Below are 27940 nucleotides of genomic sequence, written 5' to 3' on the forward strand. Positions count from 1 at the left end.
AGTGACTGGGTAAAGATTGCAGCATTGCTCTATATTGAGTTGATAACGTTGAATATAGATGACTGTAAGTTTAGTTGTTAAAAATACATACTAAACTGACTGAAAAAGAAGAAAGTTCTGTCTGTATGGGTGGATTTTCATGTTCTGCCTTTCTGAATACCATGAACAAATATGGGTTTATAGATTGATTGAAAGTGCAGCCAGTATGATTGAGAAATAATTCTTTTCTGTCCTTGCATACGTTGCTAAGAACATAATTATAAACCTCTTACATTATTTTATATATTAAGGAATTTGCATGATACATTGACAGGCTTAGATATACCTCGAGACTCATTTTAATCTTTTATTCTTCATATGTAAAATTGTCTACAGTAAATAGATTTGTCTGGTAAATTCACTTTATCTTAGTTGCTTCACATGACACTTAGAAATTTATGTGGAAAAAGCAAGATATGTCAGCTACCATATTCAGAATGGGATTGTATACCACAAGCAAATGCTACTAAGTAACAGCAGTAACTGTAAGTCATTTGTTTCCATTGTGTGTGGTTTTTGTTTTCTGTCAAATTGAGTTGTGTTTTCCATTAATGACAGTGAGGCTTGAGAGTCCTTATAACCAGCAAGTTGTAAATCAGTTCTTTTTATCAGGTTCTTTGTTCCTCAGCCAGTTTTAAAATTTTAATATGCATTGACTCGTTTGCTGCAGCCAGAAAATGCTGCCAATGCACTATGTTGAATAGTAACAATTTAAACAATATCACTTTTGCTTTCTTGTTTTTCAGTGGATTAGGAGAGCACTCATGGACTCAAAGGGAACTAGTTGGCTGAAAAAAGAGAAGAATGAAGTATATGCTGAACCAGGCTCCTTGGTAAATAGCTTCTTGTATTTTTTTACCATTGTTTTATTAATTTCTCTGTGCAATGTGGTGTGTAAACAAGCAGATTACCTTCCCTGTTGTTTGTCAGATGAAATATTTGGTACTGGCTGTTGGTTTTGATTCTTGACCAAATGAAGTTGTGACTCTTGGCTGTGCAACATATTTGCAATGGATTGGTATCTTGTAGTATATAATGCTGCTCTCCAATATTTAATTTGTTTTAAAATTTCTGTAGCTTATTGTTGGTGTGATGTTGGCATGCCAGTAGTTAGATTACAGGTTTGTTGTCTACTAGGAAATTGTCACATGTTCTTGAACTATTGTGGTGTTTGCAATCACTTGTTACAAATTAATTTTCTACTTTGTGATTTAGTTTGGTGTGTTGTTAATGTCTAGATTTGTTCCTTTCTTAGAAAGTGGTATTATTAATGGATATGATAAAGTAATATATGAGTAGGACTTTACTTGCTAGAGTGCAGATGATTCAGCTGCTTCTGTAGATCAGTTGTATGGCTTGCTGGATGAATTGATCAGATGCTCTATTTGTGGTCAGTTTTTAAGTTAACCATAGTTGCTTTCACAGACAAGAGGAATATATATATATATATATATATATATATATATATATATATATATATGTGTGTGTGTGTGTGTGTGTGTGTGTGTGTGTGTGTGTGTGTGTGTGTGTGTGTGTGTGTGTGTGTGTGTGTGTGTGGATTTATTGCAAAGACAATATATGGCAGTCGATTTGTCATGGTGCCTGATGGAGAAATCTAAACTCATGACCTACAATATTGTTTTCCTGGTGTATTATTTTTGCTATTGCTCATCTAATTGGTTTTATGCACTCAATGTTCTTATTAGCAATATTACTGTTCTTGATCAGTTTTTGATTTGGGGTTAGGTATTTAGAATCTATTAAATATGGGGAAGTGGTAGGTGACAAAGAGCTGTTGTTGAAATCCTTTGAGGAGCTTAAATACTATTAAGTGAATGAGCAGTTGGTAGTGTAATTTGCAACCCTAAAAAGGAAGTGGTGGTAATGCTGATACTAAGAGTAAAGGAGTGGGAAATACAGAAGCGTCCGATCCCGCCCGCCTGCTTTGACCCATGACGTCACAAATATGGCGGAAACAAAACACACACACACTCTCCACAAGAAGCCTAATGACACTAACGTGACAAGCGCGGGAAATGGGGTGTTTTGGGTGGGGGGCAAACTAAATATAAACAAATTTAGACGCCTTGCGTAGCTACAACGTGTAAGTGAAGACAGCCATGCATTAATACCCACCCTGCAACCCATAGAAGATAAAGATGTTTCAGTAGCTGATTAGCGTTTTTTGTCTTTTTTTTTAAATCTCACGAAATAGAACGAACAGATCAGAAAGATAAATATAATAAACTGAAACAGAAATTGGAGGAAACAGATAATTAAAATAAGTAATAAGTGTTTTTAAATTTAAAAAAAATCTCAAGAGATAGAACGAACAGATCAGAGAAGTAAATAAAATAAGATAAAACAGAACTGGAGACAGCCACACTCAAACCGAACTCCGCGCCATCATGACGTCACACAAAACACCCTTACGTCACGGGTCAAAGCCGACGCGTGGGATCGGACGCTTCTGTCGACCCAAGGAGTGTTACAGTTTTAACTGTGGAATGTTTGCAATGCTCTTTAACCAGTAGATTTTCACATTACCACTCTAAATATTTGGTAACTCATAAATTACTTAAATGTTAGTATAATCAGTGTTAAACTGTGTGGGCTCAAATATGACACTTCTGTAACACACAATATATGCCTACGGATTTGGTGCTCTTAAAAGAAGTAATTATAGCAGAATGTCACTGTCAGCTTCTGGCAAATTTAAACATGCTAAAGCTACTGTTAAAGCTCACTTCTTGATTCAGTATTTCTGAGAACAGCAGGATTTGAAGTTGCCAGTGTGTGGCCATCAACATTCTACGGATAATTCTCTCCTCATGGAACTTGTTTTGAAAATATATTGTTCATTTCTTTCTTCATCAAAGTGCTGTAATTAATTTGTTTTTGTAGCTAGATCAAAACACTTGTGACCCTGCAAAGATGTCTTTGCTCTGAATCATTCATCTTGAAAGTTTATCTACAAGCAGTGAAAACACAAATGTATACCCATGCTAGACAATGTCACGTTATGAAAGTAGCCTTGACAGGTTTTTGTTAGTGTCAACTGCCAAAGTCTGGGTCAAGTAGGACCTTCCTCCCCCCCCCCCTCCCCCTCCCGAAGGAAGGAAACCTTTGTACTTTCAATGTCTCACTTACCTTTCTTTCTATGAACTTGGTGTGTGTAGTGTCTTGCTCATATTCAGGATGTTCATTCTTCTAGTGGTACTGTAGGTCTAGCATTGATCTCAAAATGTAAGCAGTTGGTAAAGGTAGGTCATCGTAGATTTAGCACACATGCCTTTGGTGTTCGTCGTCTTATCACTTCTTTTTGGAACAACTACAGAAGTGACGACTACAATGCACTTTCATATCGTGTTACATCTGTATTGTAAATGTATCTGTTTTTCCATTAGCTCAAAGCTGTGTGATTGAGCAGTTGCTGTTCCAGCTTTTCATGTGAGGTTGTATCTGAACTGGTCCAACAGTGAAAAGCAAAACTCAGTTGCCGACAACTCAGGTGCTCAGTTACATTTTCCAAAGAATAGAGAAAGTAAAATCAAACACAGAAAATGTCAGGATAGAATAATGGTATACAAAGGGTACATTTGTACTCAACACATTGAGGAGGCCTTTGGTTGCAGGTAGGTAGAATCAATTGACTGCTAAATATTTAAGCTTTTGGACAAAGTCATTCATATGAAGTACAGAACAACACTAGAGCATGAATACATCTAATGCAAGCAGAAATCTGTTGGCGTGACTGGTGGCGTAAAGAGGTGCTGTGGGGTGGGAAGTGAGGGATAGCAGGGTAGGGGTGGAGGTGATACTGTGCTGCCTGTGGGATTGGTCAAGGACATAGGGTGACAGAATAGGGCTTCTAGGTGCAGTGTAGGGAGGCTGTATGGGGGGTGGGGGGAGTTGTGGGGTAGGTGTGTGATACGTTGTAGGAAGAGTTTCCATTTTGTACAATTTAGGAAAGTGCTATCACCCTCTATGATCACATCCCCCAACACACATGACTTTGTCACTGAACAGTACCTTCCCCAGTGTCTGTCTCCTAACCTACAGCCCATTCCTGGTCGTCATGTCCAACTACATTCTCACACACAATTACTTCTCTATTGAAGGGATGGCCTACAAACAAATCTGCAGTACATCAAAGGCCAACTGTATGTCACCATGTTCTGCAAATTTATTCATAGCCCACCTCGAGGATTCCTTACTAACCACCCAGAATCACAAACAGTTCACCAGATCAAGTTTGGTTGATGACATTTTTGTGATCTTATTGGTTTGTTTATTGAACCTGATCTGATTAAGTCCATCAGACCCTCTATTAAATTGGGCCATGGTTTCCCTTTTTATAGCATATTTTTCTGAAACTAAGTTTTAATATGGAAAATAGTATTACAATGATTTGAGTGTCTGAAGTAACAGTGTCAGTGAATAATACTATGAACTAAAAGTTAATACTGGCAGTACTTTTACTACTGCAGTTGCTACCATTAGTGGTGGTGATGAAAGAATTTGTAGGTGTGCAAGGTAGACTTTTTTCTGATGCAGTGTGTTACAGGGAAAGGAAATGTAAGGAGACTCCACCAGCTAAGAATATTGGGAAACAATGTGGTTTGAAGGAAATGCTAAGGGTCACACTGAGGCATGCACAGCCTAAAATTTCCTTTACAGCCTTCTCCCAGAAACGGAATCCCATGCCTTGTCTTGTCAGTCACAAATACAGAAGCGTCTGATTCCACCCATCTGCTTTGACCCATGCCGTCACAAATATGGCGGAAACGACCCTACACTAAGACTCCAATATGGCGCCTATGATGTCATTACATAAACATGACCACTAACACGAAAATACAATTAAAAACCAACACACACGTCCCACAAAAACTTAAGGAAACTAACAGGCCAAGTGTGGGAAATTGGGGGTTTTTGGGTGGGGAGAAAGTAAATACAAACAAATTTAGACACACACCACCATACTAAACCACACAAAACGACAAAAAAAAGACGGCACAAAACTATTCAAATTCCACTAAACACAATATACAGTGGAATCGGACACTTCGCTTGATCTACATAGCTCAACAGCAGCTGCAGTCCCACGAATTGGAATCGAACATTTCCCTTCACCTCTTATACTTAAGACACCTCCACATATAGCCATCCCTGATCAGAGATGCCAGAAGTTTAGTAAGCCGAGTTTCTTCACAACACACTGAACACTTAAAGACTTCATCCAAAAATCCAAATAGTTGAAGAAATTTTATTAGAGACAACGCACTGTCCCCCATCATTGCCGACAACTGAAAACTGTTGACCCTGCCAGTCATATCCATACCTATCAAAGACATAAAAAAAGCAGTTTACCAAAATTCACACACACCAATAAAAAAAAGTAATATTGACATGACAAAACCAAAATTGTAAACTCCCTGAAAAATATTCCGCTGAAAGCACAGTCACTACCAATACCACACATGTGCAATGCTACCACGCAAATGAACATCATACGCCTCGCTACCCATAAACACACAACCAGAGAGAACCACCAACCGCAACAATACACCACCTATAAAAACGCCACACATGCAAACTAAACCAAAAACATCACCTAACACACAACACATGAACACACCACCAGAGAGCACCACAGACCGCATCAAAACACCTACAAATGCGCCACTCTCACAAACTAAATTCCACACTGCCATGGTGTCACACACCACAATAGCCTTAAGTCACGGGTCAAAGCCGACGGGTGGGATCGGACGCTTTGGTCGACCCCCATCTCCCACATACTCCTAGAGTAGCACTCCCCTTGCAAGTCAGTACTACCCATGACTGAAGTACTGAATCACATTTTCTGCCAGGATTTACCCTACCTCTCATGCCTTGAAATGAGGAATAATCTCTCCACCCTTCCCACAGTTGTGTTTTGTCTCCAATTGGACTGATGAAATATTCTTGCCCATCGCTACTCCAGTCCTGCTTCCAACCTCTTGCCTCATGTCTCATATCCCTGAAACAGAGCTACATGCAGGACATGCATGTTTCCTGCAGCCCTGTCAGACATCTCCAACACAAAGGCAGGGCTACTTGTCAAAGCAACCTTGTGATTGGCAACTACCCGCCTGCAGCAAATGTGCTGTATCCTACATAGGCATAACTAAATTGCTCTGTCTGCAGGAGTGACAACTGCCAAAGTATGGCCAAGAAAGCTGGACCACCCACTTGCTGAAAGTGCCCCCAGCATGATGTGGTTCACTTCAGTGACGGCCTCACAGCTGGCTCCAACTGGATTCTATCTTCTAACACAACATATTACTTCCTGTAACCCCTCTAGACTCAGCCTATGCTAGTCCATGTCCTCTACACATATCCCTTTTCCCTACCTCACTTCACCACACAAACACAGACGCAGACGCTTTCCTCCCATTACTATTTTCCCTTTCTCAATTTCTCTCCTCCCCTTCCCCTCCCACAGTACAGCTTCCCAAAACTACATTTAGCAACTCATACTGTCTCTGCCACATCCTTGCATGCTACCACAGAGAACACATTATCTTCCCTCCACCCCTCCTCCCACTTTGACACTGCTATCCCTCCTCGCTGCCCCGCACCACCTCATATTTCACAACCCACCCTAACAGATGGTTCCTCATACCAAAAGCAGATGGTCATTCCCAGTTCCTGGAGACAGTGGCCATGTGTGTGTTTGTTGTGGTCCTGTGAATGTGTTCTCTATTTCAGAAGGGCTTTGTCCAGAACCTCAATTTTTTAATACTGTTTCATTGTATTTGTCTGCAAGTCAGTATAGAAAGTAAACATGCCAAATTAATGGGAAAGTGAACTGGAAAAAACACACCAACCAAATCTGCAAGAAAAGTCCTCAAGATTGTTCTACCTCGTGTGTAAACTGAGAGGAGTGTTTGGTTCAGATATGTGTTAATTCCCCTGATATCAGTAACATAAAAAAAGGTCCGTGTGATATGCTAGGTGGAACATACAGTGCCGTCTGTATTTTGTTTACCAGGCTTAGAATACTAATAGTTTTTGATATCTCTATGACTCTGCTGTTGGCATCAGGGAGAATGTTAAAGCATGAGTTCCCAGAAAGCAGTTTACAAACAAGATACTGTAAGTAATGCAAAAATCCACATCCCAAGTCATAGGCTAGCAAGAACAGGAAACCCTCAGTAAGTGAATGGCCTCAAAAATCTTACTTATTATTCCATCCCTGCTTCATCCACATCATTTTAATATTTCAAAATAAAACTGTGCGATTGGCTGATAGAAAATTCATGTTGCAATTACTTGTATGATATGGGTATTGTTGATTTTAATATTAAAGATTCTAGTTGTACCCACTGATTTCATTACACTACTGTTTTTTTTATATGGTGCGCATTTTGTATAAAATAGTTAATGATAAGTAAATAAAGATTATGGAAGTAGGAAATATGATTGAAAATAGCAACATAGGAAAATGAAGTGCAAGATGCTAATAAATTTTCAAATATGTTGTCACTGATCATTCATATAACTTTTCGATCATTACCATTGAAATGCACCTTACTGACTGTCACTGAGAAGGCCACTCTCTGAAAAGAATGAGTCATTTATTCTTTAGAAGTGTCATAGACTTACAATATGTGATACTTTTTTGTAATATATCTAAAATTGTCTTGTTAAAAGAACTCCTTGCAGATATTTTTTTTACTATTCACCACAGATTCAGTTACACACATCCACCATGAAAGTAAAAGAAGAATTGGATGAGCAAGTGAACCAACAGGTAAGTCTAGAATTTGTGTGACTGTATGAAATTAAGCAGTGTTGTGTTATGGCTCAGTTTTGGTGAATATAATATAGATTGACTTGATGCACTTCTCCACGTTAGTCTACTCTCTGCAAACCTCTTAATCTCTGATGACTGCATCCATTCGAACTTGCTTCTTGTCTTCATGCCAGTCTCCCTCTACACTTTTTACCCTCACATATCCCTCCATTACCAAATTGACTATCCCTAGATGCCTCAGAATTTGTGCTATTAACAGGTCCCTTGTGTTAGTGAAATTGGTCCCTATGTTCCTCCCTCATTTGTTTCATCTACCCATCAAATCTTCAGCATTCTTCTGTAGCACATTTGAGATGCTTCCATTCTCATCTTGTCTGAATTGCCTATCATTTATGACTTCCATACAGGGCTGCACTGCAAATATCTTCAGAAAATTCTTACTAACACTTAAATTTATATTAGATGTGAAGTCCTCTTTCTTAGGCACATGTCCCTTGATATTCCTAGTCTTCACTATATTTCTTTCTTACTTCAGCCATTGTCAGTTACTTTGGTGCCCAAATAGCAAAAGTTGTCTGCTACTTTTGGTGTCTCATTTTCTAGTTGAAACTCAACATTGACTGATCTATTTCAGCTAGATTCTATTGCTTTTATTGATGTTTGTCGTACAATCTCTTCCAGTAATACTATACAATTTTACTCTTCCAGCTTTTACCTCCCACACATCCCTTCATTGACAATTTCAAGATGCTGGTTTTGTTGATAGAATTACATTGTCATTGGTAAACACACAGTTTCCTTTACCTTCCAGATTTCCTTCATGTCTTCCTTGTACAGAGTGCATATCAGATGTAGGCTACAAGCCTGTCTCATTTCCTACTCAATGCTTCCCTTTCATGTCTTTCAGCTCTTACAACTGGAGTCTGGTTTCTGTGAAAGTTGCAAACAAACTTGGGCTTCCTGTCTATTTATTCTGCTGCTGTCCAAATTCCAAAGAGTGCAGTCGACTCCACATTCTCAAAAGAATTTCAGTAAATCTGCAAAATCTGTAAACACAATTTTGTCTTTCTTTAACTCATCTAAGGTACGCCATAGTATCAGTATTGCCTTGTTACATGTTCCTGGTACCCAAAGTGATCTTATGTAAGGTTAACCCTCTAAAAGCTTTTCCATTCTTGCAAGCATGATATATTGATCTGATGGTCTGGTCCGATAGTATTTACACCTGTTAGCACCTGCCTTTCTTCGAATTTGAATTATTGCATTCTGGTTGATGTATAACTTTGTCGGCTATCTCGTATCTTGCACAAAAGTGGAATAATTTTGTCATGGATGGCTTTTCCAAGTATCCCAATAATTCTGAGGGAATGTCATAAACTGCAATGGCCTTGTTAAGACTTTGCTCTTTCAGTGTTGTATCAAATTCTGGCCATATCATAATATCTCCAGTCTTTTCTACAACTACTTCCTTTTCCCTCTCTGGAGCAAGTTTGTTCCCCTTTGTCTTACAACCATTCTTGTTTAGCCATATTGCATGTTCTGTTAACATCATTCCAGTAATGTCTGTATTCCCTTTTGTCTGTTTTAATAGCCACATGTTTGTATTTTCTCTTCTCATCAGTTAAATTCAGCATCTCATGAGTTGTTAAGGTATTCATACTAGGCCTTACTTTTTATCTACATTTCCTCCTGCCTTCACTGTTCCATCTCAAAGCTGCCTATTCATCACCCAGTGTATAATTACCCTCTATTTATCACTTGTTGCCTAATGCTCATTTTCAAACTATCAATGATTTTTGGTTCATTCAACTTACCCAAATCCCATGTACTTAAATTCTACTTTTACCATTTCAACAACATTACTCTGCAGTTAATAAAAACAGCTTTAGCCAGAGTCCACATCTATCACTGGAAATGTTTTGTAGTTTACAATCCTGTTTTGAAACCTTCGTTTTTGACATTTCATAATCTGCTTGAAACCTTTTGGTTTCTCCATGTTATTCCACATACACAAGCTTCTTTCATGATACTTCAAACAAGTGTTTGCAGTGACTAATTCATGAAATGTGCAAAATTCTACCAGGCAGCATCCCTCTTTCAGTCATTTATGCCATTGGATCTTCTCTTTAACTATTGTGCATCTTGTTCCTACTATTGAATTTCATTACCTTCTAGAATTGGCTTTCTTCTTCCTTAGCTATTGAATAATTACTCATCAAACTTTTTCCTATTCCATTCTTCTGCTGGTCTGGTTGCCATACAAATTTCTACCACTGTTGTATTTCCTTCATGCCTGTTTCAGCTATGGTAATTCATTTACATTGCTGTTGATAATAGCTTACTCATGTTTCTATTTTCTTGCTAATTACTAGGGCTCTCCCTGCATGACTCCTATTTGATTTTTTGTAGATAATCCTGTACTGACCTGACAGGAAGTCTTGTCCTTTCTGCCACTGCACTTCAGCTCTTACTACAACTGAATACAACCTATCAATTTTTCCTTTTTAAAGTCTCCAACCTTCCTAGGCTGTTGTTGTTGTTGTCGTCGTCAGTTCAGAGACTGGTTTCGTGCATCTCTCCATACTACCCTATCCTCTGCAAGCTTCTTCATTCCAAAGTACGTACTGCACTCTACATCTTTCTGAATCTGCATAGTGTATTCATCTCTTGGTCTCTCTCTTTGACTTTTACCCTCCACACAGCCCTCCTATACTAAATGGGGGATCCATTGAGAGAGACACACACACACACACACACACACACACACACACACACACACACACACACACTCTCTCTCTCTCTCTCTCTCTCTCTCTCTCTCTCTCTCTCTCTCTCTCTCTCTCTCTCTGACCACACTGCCAGCTCTCTGAGACTTCGTGCAAGTGAGTGTCTACTGCTGACAAAGGCCTTAATGGCCGTAAGCCTTAATTGTGTGAATCTTTTTATTGTGCCTATCATGACTCAGCATCACTGCTGTATCATGAGTAGCGACTTTCCTTCTCTGGTATTGTTACATTCCATCCTGGATTTTCCATTGTTTGATGTTTGCTTCTATTCTCTTTTTGTTTAAACTGTTTGTCATCCATTTTGTCCACTTCCGTACAAGACTACACTCCAAACAAATACTTACAGAAAAGACTTCCCAACACTTAAATCTATACTTGATGTTAACAAATTTGTCTTCTCGAGAAAAGCTTTACTTGCCATTGCCACCCTACATTTTATATCCTGTGTACATTGACCATCATCAGTTATTTTTCTCCCCAAATAGGAAAACTCATACTACTTTGTGTCTCATTTCCTAATATAAATCTCTCGGCATCACTGATTTAATTCGACTACATTCCATTATCCTCATTTTGCTTTTGTTGATGTTCATCTTATATTCTCCTTTCAAGACACAGTTCCTTCTGTTCAACCGTTCTTCCAGGTACTTCACTGTCTCTGACATAATTAAAATGTCGTCGGCAAACCTCAAAGTTCTTATTTCTTCTCCATGGATTTTAATTTCTGCTCTGAATTCTTCTTTTGTTTTCCTCACTGCTTGCTCAGTATACAGATTCAATACCATCAGGGATAGGCTACAACCCTGTCTCACACCCTTCCCAACTGCTCTTTCCCTTTCATGCCCCTCGACTCTTTATAACTGCCATCTGGTTACTGTACAAATTGTTAATAGCCTTTCGTTCCCTGTGTTTGATCCCTGCAACATTCAGAATTTGAGAGAGAGTAATGAAGTTAACATTGTCAAAAGGTTTCTTCAAGTCTGCAAATGCTAGAAATATAGGTTTGCCTTTCCTTAATCTGTGTTGTAAGACAAGTTGTAGGGTCAGTATTGCCTCACATTTTCAAACATTTCTATGGAATCCAAACTGATTTTTCCAAAGGTCAGCTTCTACCAGTTTTTCCATTCATCTGTAATGTATTCATGTTAGTATTTTGCACCCATGACTTACCAAACTAATAGTTTGGTTATTTTCATGTCTGTCAACACCTTCTTTCTTTGTGATTGGAATTATTATATTCTTCTTGAAGTCTGAGGGTATTTCACCTATCTCCTACATCCTACTCACCACATGGTGGAGGTCTGTCAGGGCTGGCCTTTCGAAGGCTATCAGTAGTTGTAATGGAATGTTGTATACTTTCAGGGCCTTGTTTCGACTCGGGTCTCTCACTGCTTTGTCAAATTTGTCATGCAGTGTCATTTCTCCCATTTCATCTTCATGTACATCCTGTTAGATTTCCATGATATTGCCCTCCAGTATATCACCCTTCTATAGACCCTCTATATAATTCTTCCACCTTTCTGCTTTCTCTTCTTCACTTAGAACTGGTTTTCCATCTGAGCTCTTGATATTCATCCAAGTGCTCCTCCTTTCTCTAAAGGTCTCTTTAATTTTCCTGTAAGCAATATCTATCTTACCCCTAGTGATACATGCTTATCCTACTAAGATAAGTAATACTCCACACTCAGACATACAGACTGCCTGGCCTGCTTTTCCTGATAACATCCACCTGAGTGGACTCTGCCTGGAGATCTGAATGGGGGACTATTTTAGCTCGTGAATATTTTGCCTAAGATAATTTCTTGCAGTAGAGCTGTATGCTCTTGAGAAGAAAAACAAAGAGAGCTACAGTTCGCTTTGCTTTCAGCCATTTGCATTATTGGCACAGGAAGTTGGTTAATGCTACAAGGCCAGGTCAGCTGATAATCCAGACCATTGCTCCTGCAACTGCTGAAAAGTATTTTGCCTCTCTTGAGGAACCATGTGTTAGCTTGATATCTCCTCAGATAATACTTATTTGTGTTTGCACCTAACACTGTTTTCAGTGTTATTGACATGCAAGCAACCCTGCCTCGGCAGTGTCCATGGCTCATTTGGGGTGGGGACTGTGAACTATTGTTTAAAGTGCTGTCTTTGAGCAGGAGCAATAGTTCTAGCATGTATATCTGTAGAATTACTTCATTATCTATATGAAGATAAATAACAATTCTGTGAGACTGCATTGATACACATACAAACCAACAGATGAAAACTGTTGCTAGGTCTCAGATTTGAGGCTGTAACTCCTAGTTTCAGGATCAGTTACTTAAACAATTAGCCTAACCAAGCATGCCTCCAACAAGGGGATTTCACTTGTGTGTCCTCATAGATTTTTGTCTTAGCTTCAGGATTTGAAGGTCAGTGCCCAGTCAATAATTTGGTAAAGCAGTAAGATACCATTCTCCATAAAAGTAGAAACAAGAAATGCATTTGGCACTTGGGTGATTTGTGAGTGCTGGCAAGTGTAAAAAATGTATTGTATAGTTGTCTGTAGCTGAGTGCATAGGATAATATCATAATAATCATAAAATTGGTGGTTCAGATCACACTAAGTGCTACCAGTTCTTTTAGTTTTATTTAAATTCCATATGTAAAACAAATGGTCATTTTAATTCATGCTGAGTCATACTTTTCTAATAGTTATTTTTAGTTAAAAGTTACATAAAAATGTGAGTATTGTTAAAAAATTACATTTTAGTATAAAAATGGAGAGCATCAAATTGAAAATAAATAAATCTCACATGAATGTATCAAACTTTTTGTTTTAATATGTCGAATGATGAAAAAATATGAAATTTTTACCAAACCATTACAATTCAGTACTTGTTAAATTTGCAGTTTGTTAGTAGACATGGAAGTTTTTAAAAAGTAGTTGTTCCTACTAGGAGATTCGAACCAGCAACTTTTTCATTAAGGCACTTTTATGCTATTCTTCAAATTACCAGCAATTGTGTTAATAAATAGGAAATGTTTTGTAGTAGGCAGCACTCGGAAATCTTCTGATCTTCAAAGTCAATTTTTTTTTAGTTTGGTTGCTGCCTAGTGCTGGTTTAGGAAATTTATGTTCCAGCACTAAACTCCAAATACTGTAAATCTGAAGGAAATTGAAGAGGATGATCTGAAAGATACCCTTTTCAGTAAAGTTCTTATTGTCGCAGGGATGTGTCCATAATGGTTAAGGGGGCAGCCCATAAAATGCAAGAAATCCAGGTTTAACTTATCAGTGCAGCCAAAATAAATTTTTACATCTGTTGTTAGACAAATCTCTAATATTAGACAGTCACTAGATCACTATGTGAATGTTTCTGATTAGCTTAAATCACCTGGTATTCAAAATTGTATTGGCTGATTGCATTCAGCAGAACAGTGAGTGAATAGAGCAGTCAATTTTACTTTATCAATGACTGTAGGATTCATTTTCATTCATGCAGAGGAACTGTTTTCTTTCCAAAATCATATAGGAGAACAAAATTATCTGCTGTTCAGGTCTTTAGCTCCAAACATGTTTGCTGTGCCACTTCTTACAACCTGAAATGACCTGTGCATTTTTCTATTCCCATGAAACGCCACTGTTCCATAAAATAACAGTTCCAATGCCAGAGGTGATCCTGCAACATCCACTTGTTTTATTTCATCTGATGGCTGCCCCTTCAGGTCTAGTGGTCAATTGTGTAGAAAAGGTTTGGTGTTTCCTTCTCCCTCCTGTCCCCACTTTAGTCAATTGTGTATCTGTCATTTTAGTATCTGTGCTGTAGTAAGAAATGTGAAATGCATTTTTATGTCCTTTAGTGGAGAAACTTTCTAAGGCAAAGCATTGTAATTATGTCTTTTCTGTTACTGTCTTCTGTTTTACTACCATCTACATCATTGTCAACTATCAACTGTAGAGATGTCTTTGATCCCTTTTCTAACATTTTTGTTCAGAAGTTCTGGGGTTTTCGTTTTTTGTTTCATGTTTTACAAGATATGATGTTGCTTATAAATTAATGGAAGGCTTCTTATATAAGCTGTCTTGGTGATTCTCGTATGTTCAACTTTTGGTTGGCCATGGGGATTCAGGGGATTTAGCTTCATTTGAATTTGCTGTTCAGATATCTGCTGTCATGTAACTATGTAATGTTGTTAACATTTGCAGGTCCTCACTGTATTCCACAACATTCCCCATGCTGGGTGTATTGGCTGTTATGTCATGTCTGATCACTTTATCAGGTTTGTTAGGCAGAAGTATGTTCCTGTCTTCCAGAGTTTGTTTTTAACAGTAGCAATCTGTGATGCTTCAGTAGTCCAGTGCTCATGTTCCAATCTCTGTATTTAGAGAATTTATTATTTTGGGCATGTCTATTACTAACAGCATAAATATTTTCCTGTTGTGTGTGTTTTCTAAACAGTTACACAGGCTAATTTTGGGAAAACATGTTTCATAGATTTTCACAGGAATTTTTGTTTTCACAGCTGTGCTAATGTCACAGGACATGATTTTGAGATGGGAGTTCAGTTTGTCCTCTCAAAATTTAGATCTACATTTTCCATGGATTCTCTAAATCTCTTCAATGAAATGGATGGACAGCATGGCTCATGTTGTCTACATTTGGTCAACCTCATGTCATGTTGTACTTTATTGATGTAATTTTCTTCCAAATCTTTTTCACTGTTTGAATTCATGCATCTTCAATTATGTAGCTGACAAGTATATATATCCTGTCACTGCAGTATGATAGAGGATTTTGATTTGAATACAATATTTACCAGACTATTTCTTAAGCATTAATGTACTATGGTGGGTGGATGTTGGAACTCAAATAGTAACTTTTTCCACATCACATTTGACACATCAAAATTATTTTTTCCTCACATTTGATACTTACCTGCATGCAGATTCCAAATTCCAGTAACATGCAATGAGATAAATGCAGATTTATCTCGTTGTCCAATACTGATTTTTCATGATAATGTATTACTGCCTGTGTTCTGTGGTGCATCTTTCTAGTGGGTCCTCGGCATGGAATATCTGATTTTGTAGCTAATTATTTCAATTTTTCCTTCCAGTGTTGTGTACAATGCCACTGTTAGTTAATGAAACTCTGGATCTTGTCTTGAATGCATATACACTTTTCTAAGAGTAAGAGGATTGCTTATTGAATGGGTGTGAGGCTACAAATTCCAGTGTTCTGGGTTCCATCCCAGGCATCATCTGTCACTTTTTCACATGGAAATTGTCTATGTGGAAAATGACAGTTTCCATTCCAGTGTGAAGCTCTAGGTCCTCATGTAACTTACTGTGTCAGTGAGTTCAAAAGTTGGAGGAAGCCAGTGGTGTACCACATCCAGTAAGACAATGTCTAACAGAGCACTAAGGTGTTAATAACTAACTCTAGGTAGTTGAAAGCTTTACTTTTACTTCAGGTTTGCATTAGTTTTTGTGACATTAGACATGTATTTTCCTCAGTACCAAAATTTGGGGACCCACACTCTGATCTGCATTTACCTGCTTATTGTCTTTACAGGTGGTTTTCTGACCTAAAAAACGCATTCTGCATATAACCTGCTAGTTGCTTAGTTTCTTCTTGACCATAGTGCCCTCATTGGCTTTGCAGAGGTACCCTATCATCTTCCACTGAATAACATAGGTCAGAAAATAGGGAGCTGAGATCATCATAAAATCAAAAAATGTTTTTATTGGAGCCTTCACCTTGGCACATTCAGTGGGGAGAGAGAGAGAGAGAGAGAGAGAGAGAGAGAGAGAGAGAGAGAGAGAGAGAGAGAGAATAGTAGTAGTAGTAGTAGTAGTAGTAGTAGCTGCTTGGCAAGAACGAAATAATTTGTTTGGTTGATATCTGATGTGTCTACCTCCAAAGTAAACAGAACTTTGATTTCAAATGTTCGTCATGTTTTTCTGACATTTCCTACATACTGTAGGACCTCCTCAGTATGAATCAATTGGAATGAAAGTAAATCTAATTTAATGTGACACATTTTCTTGTTTCCTAATGCTAGTAAGTGAATACATGTGACAAATAGCTTTTTAGCTCCACTTGATGTGTAACACAAGCACAAGAACAGAAGCTTTGAATGTGCCATTCTTTCTTTTTTCAGTTTCTTCAAGATTCACCAAGGATTGTAATGCCTAGTCTTCGTATAAAGCAAGACCTAGAACTGAAACGGGATTTAGATGGCATTGAGCATGATGTAAGTTTTCACTTCGGTGACACATTGTGCATGAAGTACTGTATGAATATCATGAAATGCATTGGGTGCAGTAAATTCCAGTGATCATAAATGATGAAACATTAAAACTGAGGATATTAGCACTTCTCCAGAATTTTTATAGTATTTCAATTGACTGTAGGTATATTGTTCTGTTGTGTGTAATGGTATTTGAATGAAACGTGTAGGAAACATAAGTTTATTAACTGTAACACATGGTAATTTTATTGTACATGTAAATAATAAATGTCTCAAATTTGTTCATGGAACAAATGTACCAAATAAGACTTCTTTGCAGCAGCTGTCAATTTGTCTCTGTCAGAGTTCTATAATAGAAAAGATGTAAGATGTAGGAGGCAAAGCAATCAACTGTAAGCAGTATGTTATCAGATAAGTATGGTATTTGTCATACTACTTCTTTTCTGTGAAGTATTTAATGAAAAACATACTGCATTACTGGAATTATGTTTGCTCTGTGTAAAGACAATGGGTTTATCCAGTATGCATGACATAAATTTACAGTGTAATGGAACATTGCTTATCCCAAACTGCTTGCAAAGAGAGAACATTGTGATAGCAAGAATTCTTGTAAACAACATTAAATTTAGCACATTACAGTGATAGTGTGTGAAATTCCATATTCATTTAATTAACTATCACCATAGTGTACTAATTTTAATGCTGATGAAGGTTTCTCAGGTCTTAAGCTGCATGGTAGTGTTGATATCTCGCAACGTTTCAGGAATTGTCATACTACCCATCTCCTGGCAAAGTGTTGAGATTGGTGGAGAGCGGGTTATTTATATGTGCGGTCACCCTCCTCCACTAGACCTTGGGTAGCCGCGGTGGACCAGTGGCGTGCACACGGCGATGGTGACAACAGTCGCCATTGGCAGCCATGTTTGGTTCTCGGTGTAAGCATCCTGTCTACGTCCCTGGCGGAGGACGTTGTTGGGTAAGCTCCCGATGGACTGCCGCTATTGCAGAGTTCCATGCTGCTCCGCGTTGAGATCCCTCATCTCTGTTGACCAGATTGTTGTGAATCCTTATTTCTATGGATTCTTTGATAATGCTTTCCCAGAAGCCAGATGCTCGGCACTGTACCTTTGTGTTTTCGAAGTTGAAGGTGAGTTTTTCATTTATGCTGTATTTTGCTTTGGCTGATTTTTCTGTGTGGCCTAGTCGCACACATCTGATATGTTCTTCAGTGTTTAGATGTACAGTGCTGTGTTTGCCGAATGTATTGTTTTACGCATTTGCATGGTATGCTTTATACTCCTGGTGCGCTAAGGATCAATGGGTCTTTGGCAGTACCTAGGAGCTCCCTGTCTTCGGTGGTGGTTGGAGAACGGTTTTGATATTATATTTGCCCAGAAATAGTACAATTTTGGCTGAGAGCGGAACTGTGTACGGAAGGAAAGCGAGTCGTTTGTCTCCTACTTCATCATAATCTGGGGTTCTCACTGCTTCCTTCTTCCTTTTAAGTGCCCTGTTGATCTGCGTTTCACTGTAGCAATTTTGGAGGAAGACTTACCTCAGGTGTTGCAGCTCGGATGGTGGACTGTCTTAGTTGCAGATGGCATGCACCCTATGTACCAGCGTGGTAAGTACTGTTTGGCCGGCCGGAGTGGCGGAGTGTTCTAGGCGCTGCAGTATGGAACCGCACGACCGCTACAGTTGCAGGTTTGAATCCTGCCTCGTGCATAAATGTGTGTGATGTCCTTAGGTTAGTTAGGTTTAAGTAGTTCTAAGTTCTAGGGGACTGATGACCACAGCAGTTAAGTTCCATAGTGCTCAGAGCCATTTAAGTACTGTTTGTCTTTGTGCTGGATGGTGGCAGCTTGTTGCATGAAGGTATAGGTCTGTGTGTGTCTTCTTCCTATGTACTGCATGGCCTAGTGAAACATCTGCCTTCCTCTTAATTAAAATATCAAGGAAGGGGAGGCATCCATTTTCCTCCATTTCCATTATAAATTTCATGTTCTAATGGATGCTGTTGAGGTGTTCCTGAAACTCATCTAGCACCTGTTTGCCATGTCCGCATATAACAAAAGTGTCGTTGACATAGCGGAAGAAGTGCTTTGGTTTCTGTCTGGCACTTTGAAGGGCCACCTCCTCGAAATGTTCGATATAGAGGTTTGAACTCGAAGGAGCCAGTGGGAAGCCCATGGCCACATTGTCAATCTGTTCAATGAATTCCCTGTGGTGCTGAAAGTAGGTTGTTTATGCTTGTTTGATGAGACTGACTTTGTGGTTCAAAGTGCTGGGCTAATAGTGTCAAGGAGTCTTGAAGGACACTTTCGTGAAAAGCGACGTCATGTTGAAGCTCACGAGTAGGTCCTCGATTTGTAGTAGCATGTCCCTGAGTATTTTTACGAATTTGGCTGAGTTTCTCACATGGTGGCAGCAGTGTCCCACAAGGGGTTGTAGCAGTGTTGCTAGGCATTTAGCAAGTCCTTAACTGTGAGAGTTGGAGTCTGCAATCGGTTGAGAGGTACCCCTTCCTTATGGATCTTAGGGAGTCCATAGAGGTTTGGTATTGCTGGCACTCTAGGGTACAGCCACTTCCTCATTGGCTCAGGTAAGCCAGATTTCTTCAGCAGAGCTATCATCTTTCTACTCATCGTCGGGGTTGGATCCTTCTTCAGCATCTTATAGGCCTCATGTTGTGGCAGTAGGTTTATTTTCTACTGGTACTCAGCAGTCCTTAATAGCACTGTAGCGTTCCCTTTATCTGCTGGTAGGATCGTTATATCACAGTCATCTCTAAGGGACCAGAGAGCTGCTCGTTCTTCCGCAGATACTTTATTTGTAGGCAACTGAGATCTGTCGATTGTTCTGGAAGTGTCCCCCCTGACTTCCTCTGCTTCCTCCTTTGGAAGCCCTTACTGCTTCTTCCACGCCACTATAATAGCTCGTTTTGGGTTTGTTCTGGGGATAGGGGCAAAATTCAGTTCTTTCTTGAGGACTGCGATTGTGGCAGCGTCTAATTCTTTACCAGCCAAATTGATCATGGCTCTGATGTCATTCATCTCCTTCTTTGTCGCAAGATATCAATGCTACCACCCGGCTGGAGACCCAAGAAACCTTCAACAGTCTTTGCCAGGAAAGCAAACAGTCAAATTTAATGCTGTTTACAAAAATTTGTAACACTTAGTAGAAATCTATTCTTTGTAATGGTATCCAGCTCTGTGGACTAAGATCAGTTGTGGTGAATATTGGAATTTTTACTGGGTAAACGTGATTGGAAAATGAAAAGAAGAGAACTGAAACATTTCAGATGTGGGATTAGAGAATGCCACTGAAAATTAAGTGAACGTACAAGGAATATGGAGTTCTCAGTAGAACTGTTAAGGAAAGACATGTACAGAAAATGCTGACTAAAAGAAGGGACAGGATGATAGGATAAGTGTTAAGACATCAGGTGGTGAACTAGTCAGATGTGTTTCCATCTCACTTGGGGAAAAATGCTACTATTACACATATCAAATAGGAACTTTAAATAGAGTGTAGTTAATTTTTATGTTAGTTACATAGTCAATAGTGGAACCTCATCACGCACTTGCAACTCTAAACTAGTAGATAAAGAAGTGCTTTTTTTGAGGAGGATATAGTGTAATTCAGCACACAGCAAGATTTGGACAATGTACTATTTATTCAAATATATATCTTGCAAAATGAGTGTGGCAACAAAATAGGAGGCATTAGAGCTAATATAGATGCTTCCTCGCAATTGTTCTCCCCAAACACCACCTTGATATGGATTAGGAAAGAGTGAAGTAATGGATGTAGTGGTACCAGATGTACCCTCTTCCATGCACCATTGGGTGACTAGTCTGGTGTAGATGTAGGTGTACAAAGAATCGGATATTAATAGGCAGGGTTATGGATTGTAATCACACATTTATTATGAGAGAATAAGGAACCCATTTCTTAAAGATCACAGTACTCAGAGACAATGATTGCACAGCACTGTGAGGGTGTTGAAAAACATCGTCATCATTGTTAAAGTGTGTTCAACATAATACTTGATAAATTAACAGTGATACATTGAATGGGAAAATCTGTGCTTGGCACTGTCATAGTAAATTCCAGAGCTAAAATGGTTGTCCATAGCATGCATGAAAGTTTGTCTGTCGAGCATTACCTGAGGAAACAGGTTGAGAACTGTTGACACATTGGTACAAGCTACAGCTGAATTCAAAGCACTAGAACATTAGTAGATCAATAACATTGAAACTATGAAAATGTTTGTGTGTAAAATCACAATCTACAGCAAAATTAAAACTGAGGCTAGTAATCTATACCGTCATCAAAAGTACTTTGGTATTGACACTAGAGCAGGAACACATGGAGATGCAAAATGCAGTTTCCTCACTCTTCCTTGACTGTTCGTATGATCTGACATTTCATTGAACACACACTAATTTGCATACTAATCAGTGTACAAAGGTGGAAGTGGGTTCTGGAGGAGTTGCACTACATTCTCATTTTAGATTTGTTTGTGGCAATAAATTTTTAGTTTTATATGCAGAATGTTTCCGAAAATCCATTATCTAATGTTCCTGAAAATTTGACTCATAGGGAAACTTTGTTACTGAGTTTAATTGACCAAATTGTGTTAACAAAATACTTAGAATATATCTTATTTTCAACAGCTCCAAACTGTCAGAGATGTCTAACATAAGATTAATTTAAATTAAACATTGTGTGATGCTCTGGTCATGTGATAAGGTATCAGTCATCTGTTTTGTTGAGAGAAACACAGCACAGGATTTACGGTTAACTCGACATTACATTTTCTGATCAAACATTACAAATCCATGTAACAAGAAAGTTACCCATTTTGGTAAAGGTAAGGAAATTTAACAGTTTCAAAGTAAGAAGAGTAATGATAACATCATTCACTACCTTCTAATTACAACAGTGATGAGTCAAAAAATTAAGATTTTGTTAGTGTCACTAGTGCTGAATTCCTGAGGTGCACTTCATTTGATTGTAGTTGCCAATAAAAGGCTTCTTAGTAATGAAAATACAATCTGCTCTGCAGGTAAATACACCACACATTCTGTGGTAATTTTCTTAACAGCTTCATTACTGAGTTCCCCAACTGGACAGTGTACCTTTACTTGTTTCATCAATGTTTTTGCAACATAATCTTCAATTTAGGCCCATATCAATTCTGTTGGGTTGAAGTGCCAGTGAGAAGTTATCAGCCTAATTATTTTATGCCTGTATGTTTTTGTCAACCTGTAAGTTTTTGTATGTGGCCAACAGGTTTATTGAGAGGTATTGGATTTATGTGCTCTATCTTTTCAAATTTTTCACTTACTTCCACTTCCGGATGCTGAAGCCAATAATTTCCTCTTTTTATTTTAGCATAAGTTTCCCATCAACAATTGTACATTTGGGAGCACTATCAACAAAAGGTGTTGATGATGTAGGCAGATTATGCACAAACCATTCCTCTCAACTGATTTTATATCGCAATGCCTTGAACAAGAGTGATATTGATATGTTGTGGTCTTCAGTCGTGAGACTGGTTTGATGCTACTCTATCCTGTGCAAGCTTCATCTCCCAGTACCTACTGCAGCCTACATCCTTCTGAATCTGCTTAGTGTATTCATCTCTTGGTCTCCCTTTACGATTTTTACCCTCCACGCTGTCCTCCAGTACTAAATTGGTGATCCCTTAATGCCTCAGAACATGTTCTACCAACCTCATCCCTTCTTCTGGTCAAGTTGTGCCACAGACTCCTCTTCTCCCCAATTGTATTCAACACCTCCTCATTAGTTATGTGAGCTACCCATCTAATCTTAAGCATTCTTCTGTAGCACCATATTTCGAAAGCTTCTATTCTCTTCTTGTCTAAACTATTTATTGTCCATGTTTCACTTCCATACATGGCTACACTCCATACAAATACTTTCAGAAACAACTTCCTGACACTTAAATCTATACTCGATGTTAACAAATTTCTCTTCCTCAGAAACGCTTTCCTTCCTATTGCCAGTCTCATTTTATATCCTCTCTACTTCGACCATCATCAGTTATTTTGCTCCCCAAATAGCAAAACTCCTTTACTACTTTAAGTGTCTCATTTCCTAATCTAATTCCCTCAGCATCACCTGACTTAATTCGACTACATTCCATTATCCTTGTTTTGCTTTTGTTGATGTTCATCTTATACCCTCCTTTCAAGACACTGTCAGTTTCATTCAACTGCTCTTACAGGTCATTTGCTTACAATGTCATTAGCAAACCTCAAAGTTTTTATTTCTTCTCCATGGATTTTAATTCCTACTCTGAACTTTACTTTTGTTTCCTTTACTGCTTGCTCAATCTACAGATTGAATATAATCGGGAAGAGGCTACAACTTTCTCACTCCCTTCCCAACCACTCCTTCCCTTTTATGTCCCTCGACTCTTATAACTGCCATCTGCTTTCTGTACAAATTGTAAATAGCCTTTCGCTCCCTGTACCACCTTCAGAATTTGGAACAGAGTATTCCAGTCAACATTGTCAAAAGCTTTCTCTAAGTCTACAAATGCTAGAAAAGTATTGATATATCCACTGAATAACTTTTGCTGAAGTGGCTTTTAGCATTAAGCACTGCACAGTCCACAACTGCTAAGAGTAATGACAGGTAACATTGCTACTAGAAGTATATGAAATGAATGCAAACAAAATACCATAGTGCAGTGAATGCTTCCATAGGACAGTGAGCTGCCTAAAACTGAACTGTACTGCCCTTGGGAAATATATTGGCAGTGTGGTGAAGGTATTTCCCTTGGGATAGACTGAATGCATGCTCTGAAGTCTTTGCATGTATCACCACACTATTTCATTTCTAGTTGCCAGTCCTAAAGTAATTCTGAATAGAGTTCAATTAAATTACCCTGTTTCTTTCTAAAACCAGGTCCTTGGTTGTCACACAGGCAGTCAATGCAAAATAATTTTGGCAGGCTGAAAATCTTGGATGTTATCTTGGGTCCAGTGCAAGACACTACTGTTGATTGGAGAGGAGGAGAAGTCAAAGATTACCGGAACAATAATACATTGCCCAGAAATGGGTGTCAAATGCCTGAACTCATTTGCACTAAAGCTGTGAGTGTGAGAACAATTTAAGTTCATAAATGCGGGCAACAATAGGCAGGTGAAGGCTGAAGACGAGTGATAAAAGTTGTGTGGATAGGAAAAGCACAACACTGCAACGTGAGGCAAACTTTTGGGTCACCAGACGATGATCAGTGTCAGTATGTGCTGTGCTGTGCTGTGAAGTAACAGTGTAGCAGAGAGCTGTTAGTGTCTCTGCAAAGAGCACAGTGAAATGTACCACAAGGTGGAATCATGGGAATGTGGGTTAGAAAAGCTGATCAGCAAATTATATCTTTGTACGAGTATTACAGATTTGCACAAGCTGTATTAATTCGAACATATTTGTCATTTTCTTGAAGTTCTGTTGGGAGTATCTTGTCACAGTGATTGTATCAGTGAGGATCCCAGACTAAATTGGGTGTGGGATGATATTGAGAATATTGCAAGCATTTACATCAGTAATATTGTATGTAGATAGAGAAGTTATGGGCTAGTTGAAAGCTAATTGAAATAATCATAGATTGTGAGTTTTCTAGAGATCAGCAGTATATTAGTAACCAGCTGAGTTTGTGGCATTGCCGGGGTAGGTATTTATTCCGATCTGTTAGTCCATCTTCTCCTCCCATGTTCATGCCATCTCCCCCTTTGCCACTCTTTTTGCCTCCCCCTCACCCACTATTTTTCCATCTTGTCATGTACTCTCTCTGCCTGTCTCATCCTTGCCCTTTCTCTCTGCCCCTCAACTTCTCCTCAAGGTGTGCAGTACACCTGTGAGCTCATTTGCAGGCAGAATGACATACCTGTCTAATTACAGTGTCATATAGCAATTGTATTCCAGCTACCACCTTGAAAAATAATGTATTAGTCAGCAATATGAAGCACATTCCAAGCAGTAGTAGGAATAAACTATTTCTTATGACTAGACACAGCCATGTTCCAGTTAAAGTTGTGCTCAATGCTATGGGATGTTGTTGTTAACAAAATTAAATTTTTTTGTTGATGAGAAAGCAATGACATTGCAGAGGCAAAGGATGAAAGAATACACAAAAATATTAAATGTCCAATTTTCTGTTTGCAAGTTGTGGCAAGAAGTATGTAATACTGAGATGAGTGGAATCGGAATATCTATGCCAAAAGAAAAGCAGTAACATGTACACAGTATAAATACCTGGGAAATGTGATAAATGTGTTGTATGGAAGAAATTCTGTGAGCTTATGAACAATGCAAAAAAGTACCAACTTTGCTAGAGGTTAACAGCTTATGTTGAAGAGAAATGGATAGCAGAGCTAGCAAACAGTCCAACAACGGGATAGGAAAACAGACTGCGGCTGCTGTTATTTAAAGTGCTCAGTATCCCATCCAGAAACCATTTGTCATGGTGGCATTTGTTGCACATGTATAGACAAATTTAAATCTGTTTAAAAGATTACACCTCATTTAGTATAACAGATGAGGTTTGTGGTTCAGATCCTACTACACAATGAATTTTCCTTCTCTTTTCCTTTAAGGAAAATCGGTAAGATACTTTTCATTGTACCATGAACGTTAGATGGACAGCTTGCCACAAGTGCATTTAATTTACAATAAATTTAAGAAACAACTTACTAGGGACATTATGCGTCATTTGTTTTTTTATATTAATTTTACAGCCATTAACCAGTATAAGATTTAAATTCAGCTTTCTTAACCATTATTTTCAGTCATATATGCCAACATATGCTGTCATCAACAAAAATATAAAAGTAAGTATGAAAGTAGCATCAAACCTACGAGCTCTGGAGCCCCATTGTGATATTACAGCACTCTTACCAATGTTAATGCGTTTACTGTTCTCATAGGTGGTAGGTAATTTCATCTCATGTGGTTACCATGCATGAAGTTGTACAGCAACAGCTCAACAGTGTGAACAGCTATACTGTAAGATAGCCGACAGCTTAAGATAGGTTACCACTATTCTTCTTCAGCCCCAATATGATGTACATCCTCCACTTCTGAGGAAATTTGTTCCCTGAATGAAATTCCTTTTTTCACTACACCTGTGTGAACAAATTATCATGCGTAAACAATGCAACACAATTGCCAAATCGACTTGTCAAACAGATTTTTATGAAAATATGAGGCATATTACTGAAGTGGCAAGTGGCTTATTTTCACAAAGCATGGATTTATGTATATTGTCGTATGATTAGGTACTGCCAGAGCAATCTTGTCTAAAGAACATTGCCACAGTGACTGTCTTCATTTGTGTTTTGCAGTGATTGACATGCAGATGTCTAGGGTGTTGCATGCTTTGCTTTTTACGGATACCACAGTTTTCATCGTTATGTCCACACAATTCAGTTTCTAAAGCATAAACGTGGCAGTACTGTGGAATAACCTATGACATAACTAGATCTCTCTTTTCTCAAAGGTACTAGTGCTGTAGACACAGTGCCTGAACAGTTGCTTGCATATTAATGAGTACAGAATATGGCACTGTGTTTCCAGGCGACCGACATTGGACTGAGGATGGCAGTATTTCCAAAATGCAGTGCAACTGTGGCTGTGATCTGCTATGTGCTGCAGACAAGTAAGAATTGAATGTGGCAGTACACAGTAAGTGGACCAAACATTGAATGTAAGATTACAGTTATTGGAAGAACTGTCATCATCTGTTGGAGATTACACAAGATTTGGGGTTTTTGACATGAATCGCATTTAGGGCAGATACTCACTATTACAAAGAAATAAATGTAAAGGTGACCGCAAGTGTTCAATGAAGAAATGGGACCTAGAAAAGGGCTATGTGGGGTGATAAACATACTACTGTGAGTCAGATGATCACCAGTTTGAATTTGAAGGCAGCAGGGCCTATTGCTATGAGAACTTTACTGAGACAATTGCAATGCATAAGACTTGGCGCTTATCCACATCCAATGCCTACCCATGACTCTTAAGCTACTCAGCATATATGAAGATACCCATTTGCTAAAATCTGTAACAAAACAAGGTGTTCTTGTTAGTGTTCAAAGTAAAATAATTGTCTTTCCTATATTGTTTGTGTTGCAGCCATCTGGTGCATGTACATACCCATGATTAATCTTCATTCTGTTTATGCATCTGTACTCTACTACCTATGAGTGGCAGTCTTTAAAAAAGTGGTTACATAATTAAATTTTGCTTTGTTTGCAGGTACATATCAGCCTTGCTGGTACCCTTTTTAATTTCCGAATCACAGTAGGCTGTTTTATGACGAAAAAAGAAAAATTATGGAAAAGCTTAGTGTAGAGTAATTCATTTCCGGCAGCAGCAGGAACGGTTGAGCTGTGTCCAGCTTATCTTGATGACAGCTGTGTGGATTGGCTCCCTTAGTGAGGAGCCCCCCACCCGGGTTTTGCCACTCTGGTGGGTTTTTGCTTGACTATGATTGGACCCCAGTCTTTACAGCATCTTTTCCCTTTGGTGCTGCATGTCTATCCTCTTGGTATTCTTTTTCTGCTCCTGTGGGGAACAAGTCTGCTGTGTTTCTGGTAATGTTCCACACTATCCACAGCTGACACAGAGACAATCTCACACTGTTTTTCGTTCCCTTTTCCGTTCATCATTCACCTTCGCCTATTCTTCTCCACTTTCGCATTTGAGGCTCCTATTGTTATTTTTCTTCCTAGTGTGCTCCTGATGGCCAGCCCATCTGTGTGACACGTAACAGGTGACTTGATAATGTGTAATTCCCAGCCCTGGTTCAACATGTAGGGTTCAGAAGTACAAGCCAGGCTCAGGGAGGGGAGATTGCCTGAGCTGCTAACTTTCCAAATTGCCAGTTGGTCCTCCTATCATATGTTTGGGAGGTGTGACCTGTTGGGAGGTGTGACCTGAGTGAGGTATGAACAATCACCTAAGGCGAGTGTGCCCACTTGTGAAGGGGACCTCTAGTTGAAAAGAGCGTGCCCTTGGAGGCACTAGCAGTCATGGGGGTGGGGATTTCATC

At 38.8% G+C, this 27940-nt stretch overlaps 1 protein-coding gene across 1 annotated transcript; it reads left to right on the plus strand.

Moving 5' to 3' along the window:
- Positions 1–27322, plus strand: LOC126232140 (uncharacterized). The gene is made up of 6 exons (XM_049942447.1): positions 1–9; positions 786–872; positions 7778–7840; positions 16762–16854; positions 26461–26542; positions 27145–27322. Exons 2-6 carry the CDS (start codon positions 804–806, stop codon positions 27174–27176), a joined length of 339 nt encoding a protein of 112 aa, XP_049798404.1. The 5' UTR covers positions 1–9; positions 786–803; the 3' UTR covers positions 27177–27322.
- Positions 27323–27940: the final 618 nt, after the last annotated feature.

This window comes from Schistocerca nitens, unplaced genomic scaffold (genome assembly GCF_023898315.1).
Source record: "Schistocerca nitens isolate TAMUIC-IGC-003100 unplaced genomic scaffold, iqSchNite1.1 HiC_scaffold_450, whole genome shotgun sequence".
Taxonomy (NCBI): Eukaryota; Metazoa; Arthropoda; class Insecta; order Orthoptera; family Acrididae; genus Schistocerca; species Schistocerca nitens.

What these genes read in the sequence shown, in the direction of transcription:
- LOC126232140 (XM_049942447.1), top strand. Translation starts at nt 804, where the DNA reads ATGGACTCAAAGGGAACTAGTTGGCTGAAAAAAGAGAAGAATGAAGTA. An exon ending in ATGAGCAAGTGAACCAACAG is followed by an intron (nt 7,841 to 16,761) that starts GTAAGTCTAGAA and finishes TTCTTTTTTCAG; the next exon opens with TTTCTTCAAGATTCACCAAG. An exon ending in CTGCTATGTGCTGCAGACAA is followed by an intron (nt 26,543 to 27,144) that starts GTAAGAATTGAA and finishes CTTTGTTTGCAG; the next exon opens with GTACATATCAGCCTTGCTGG.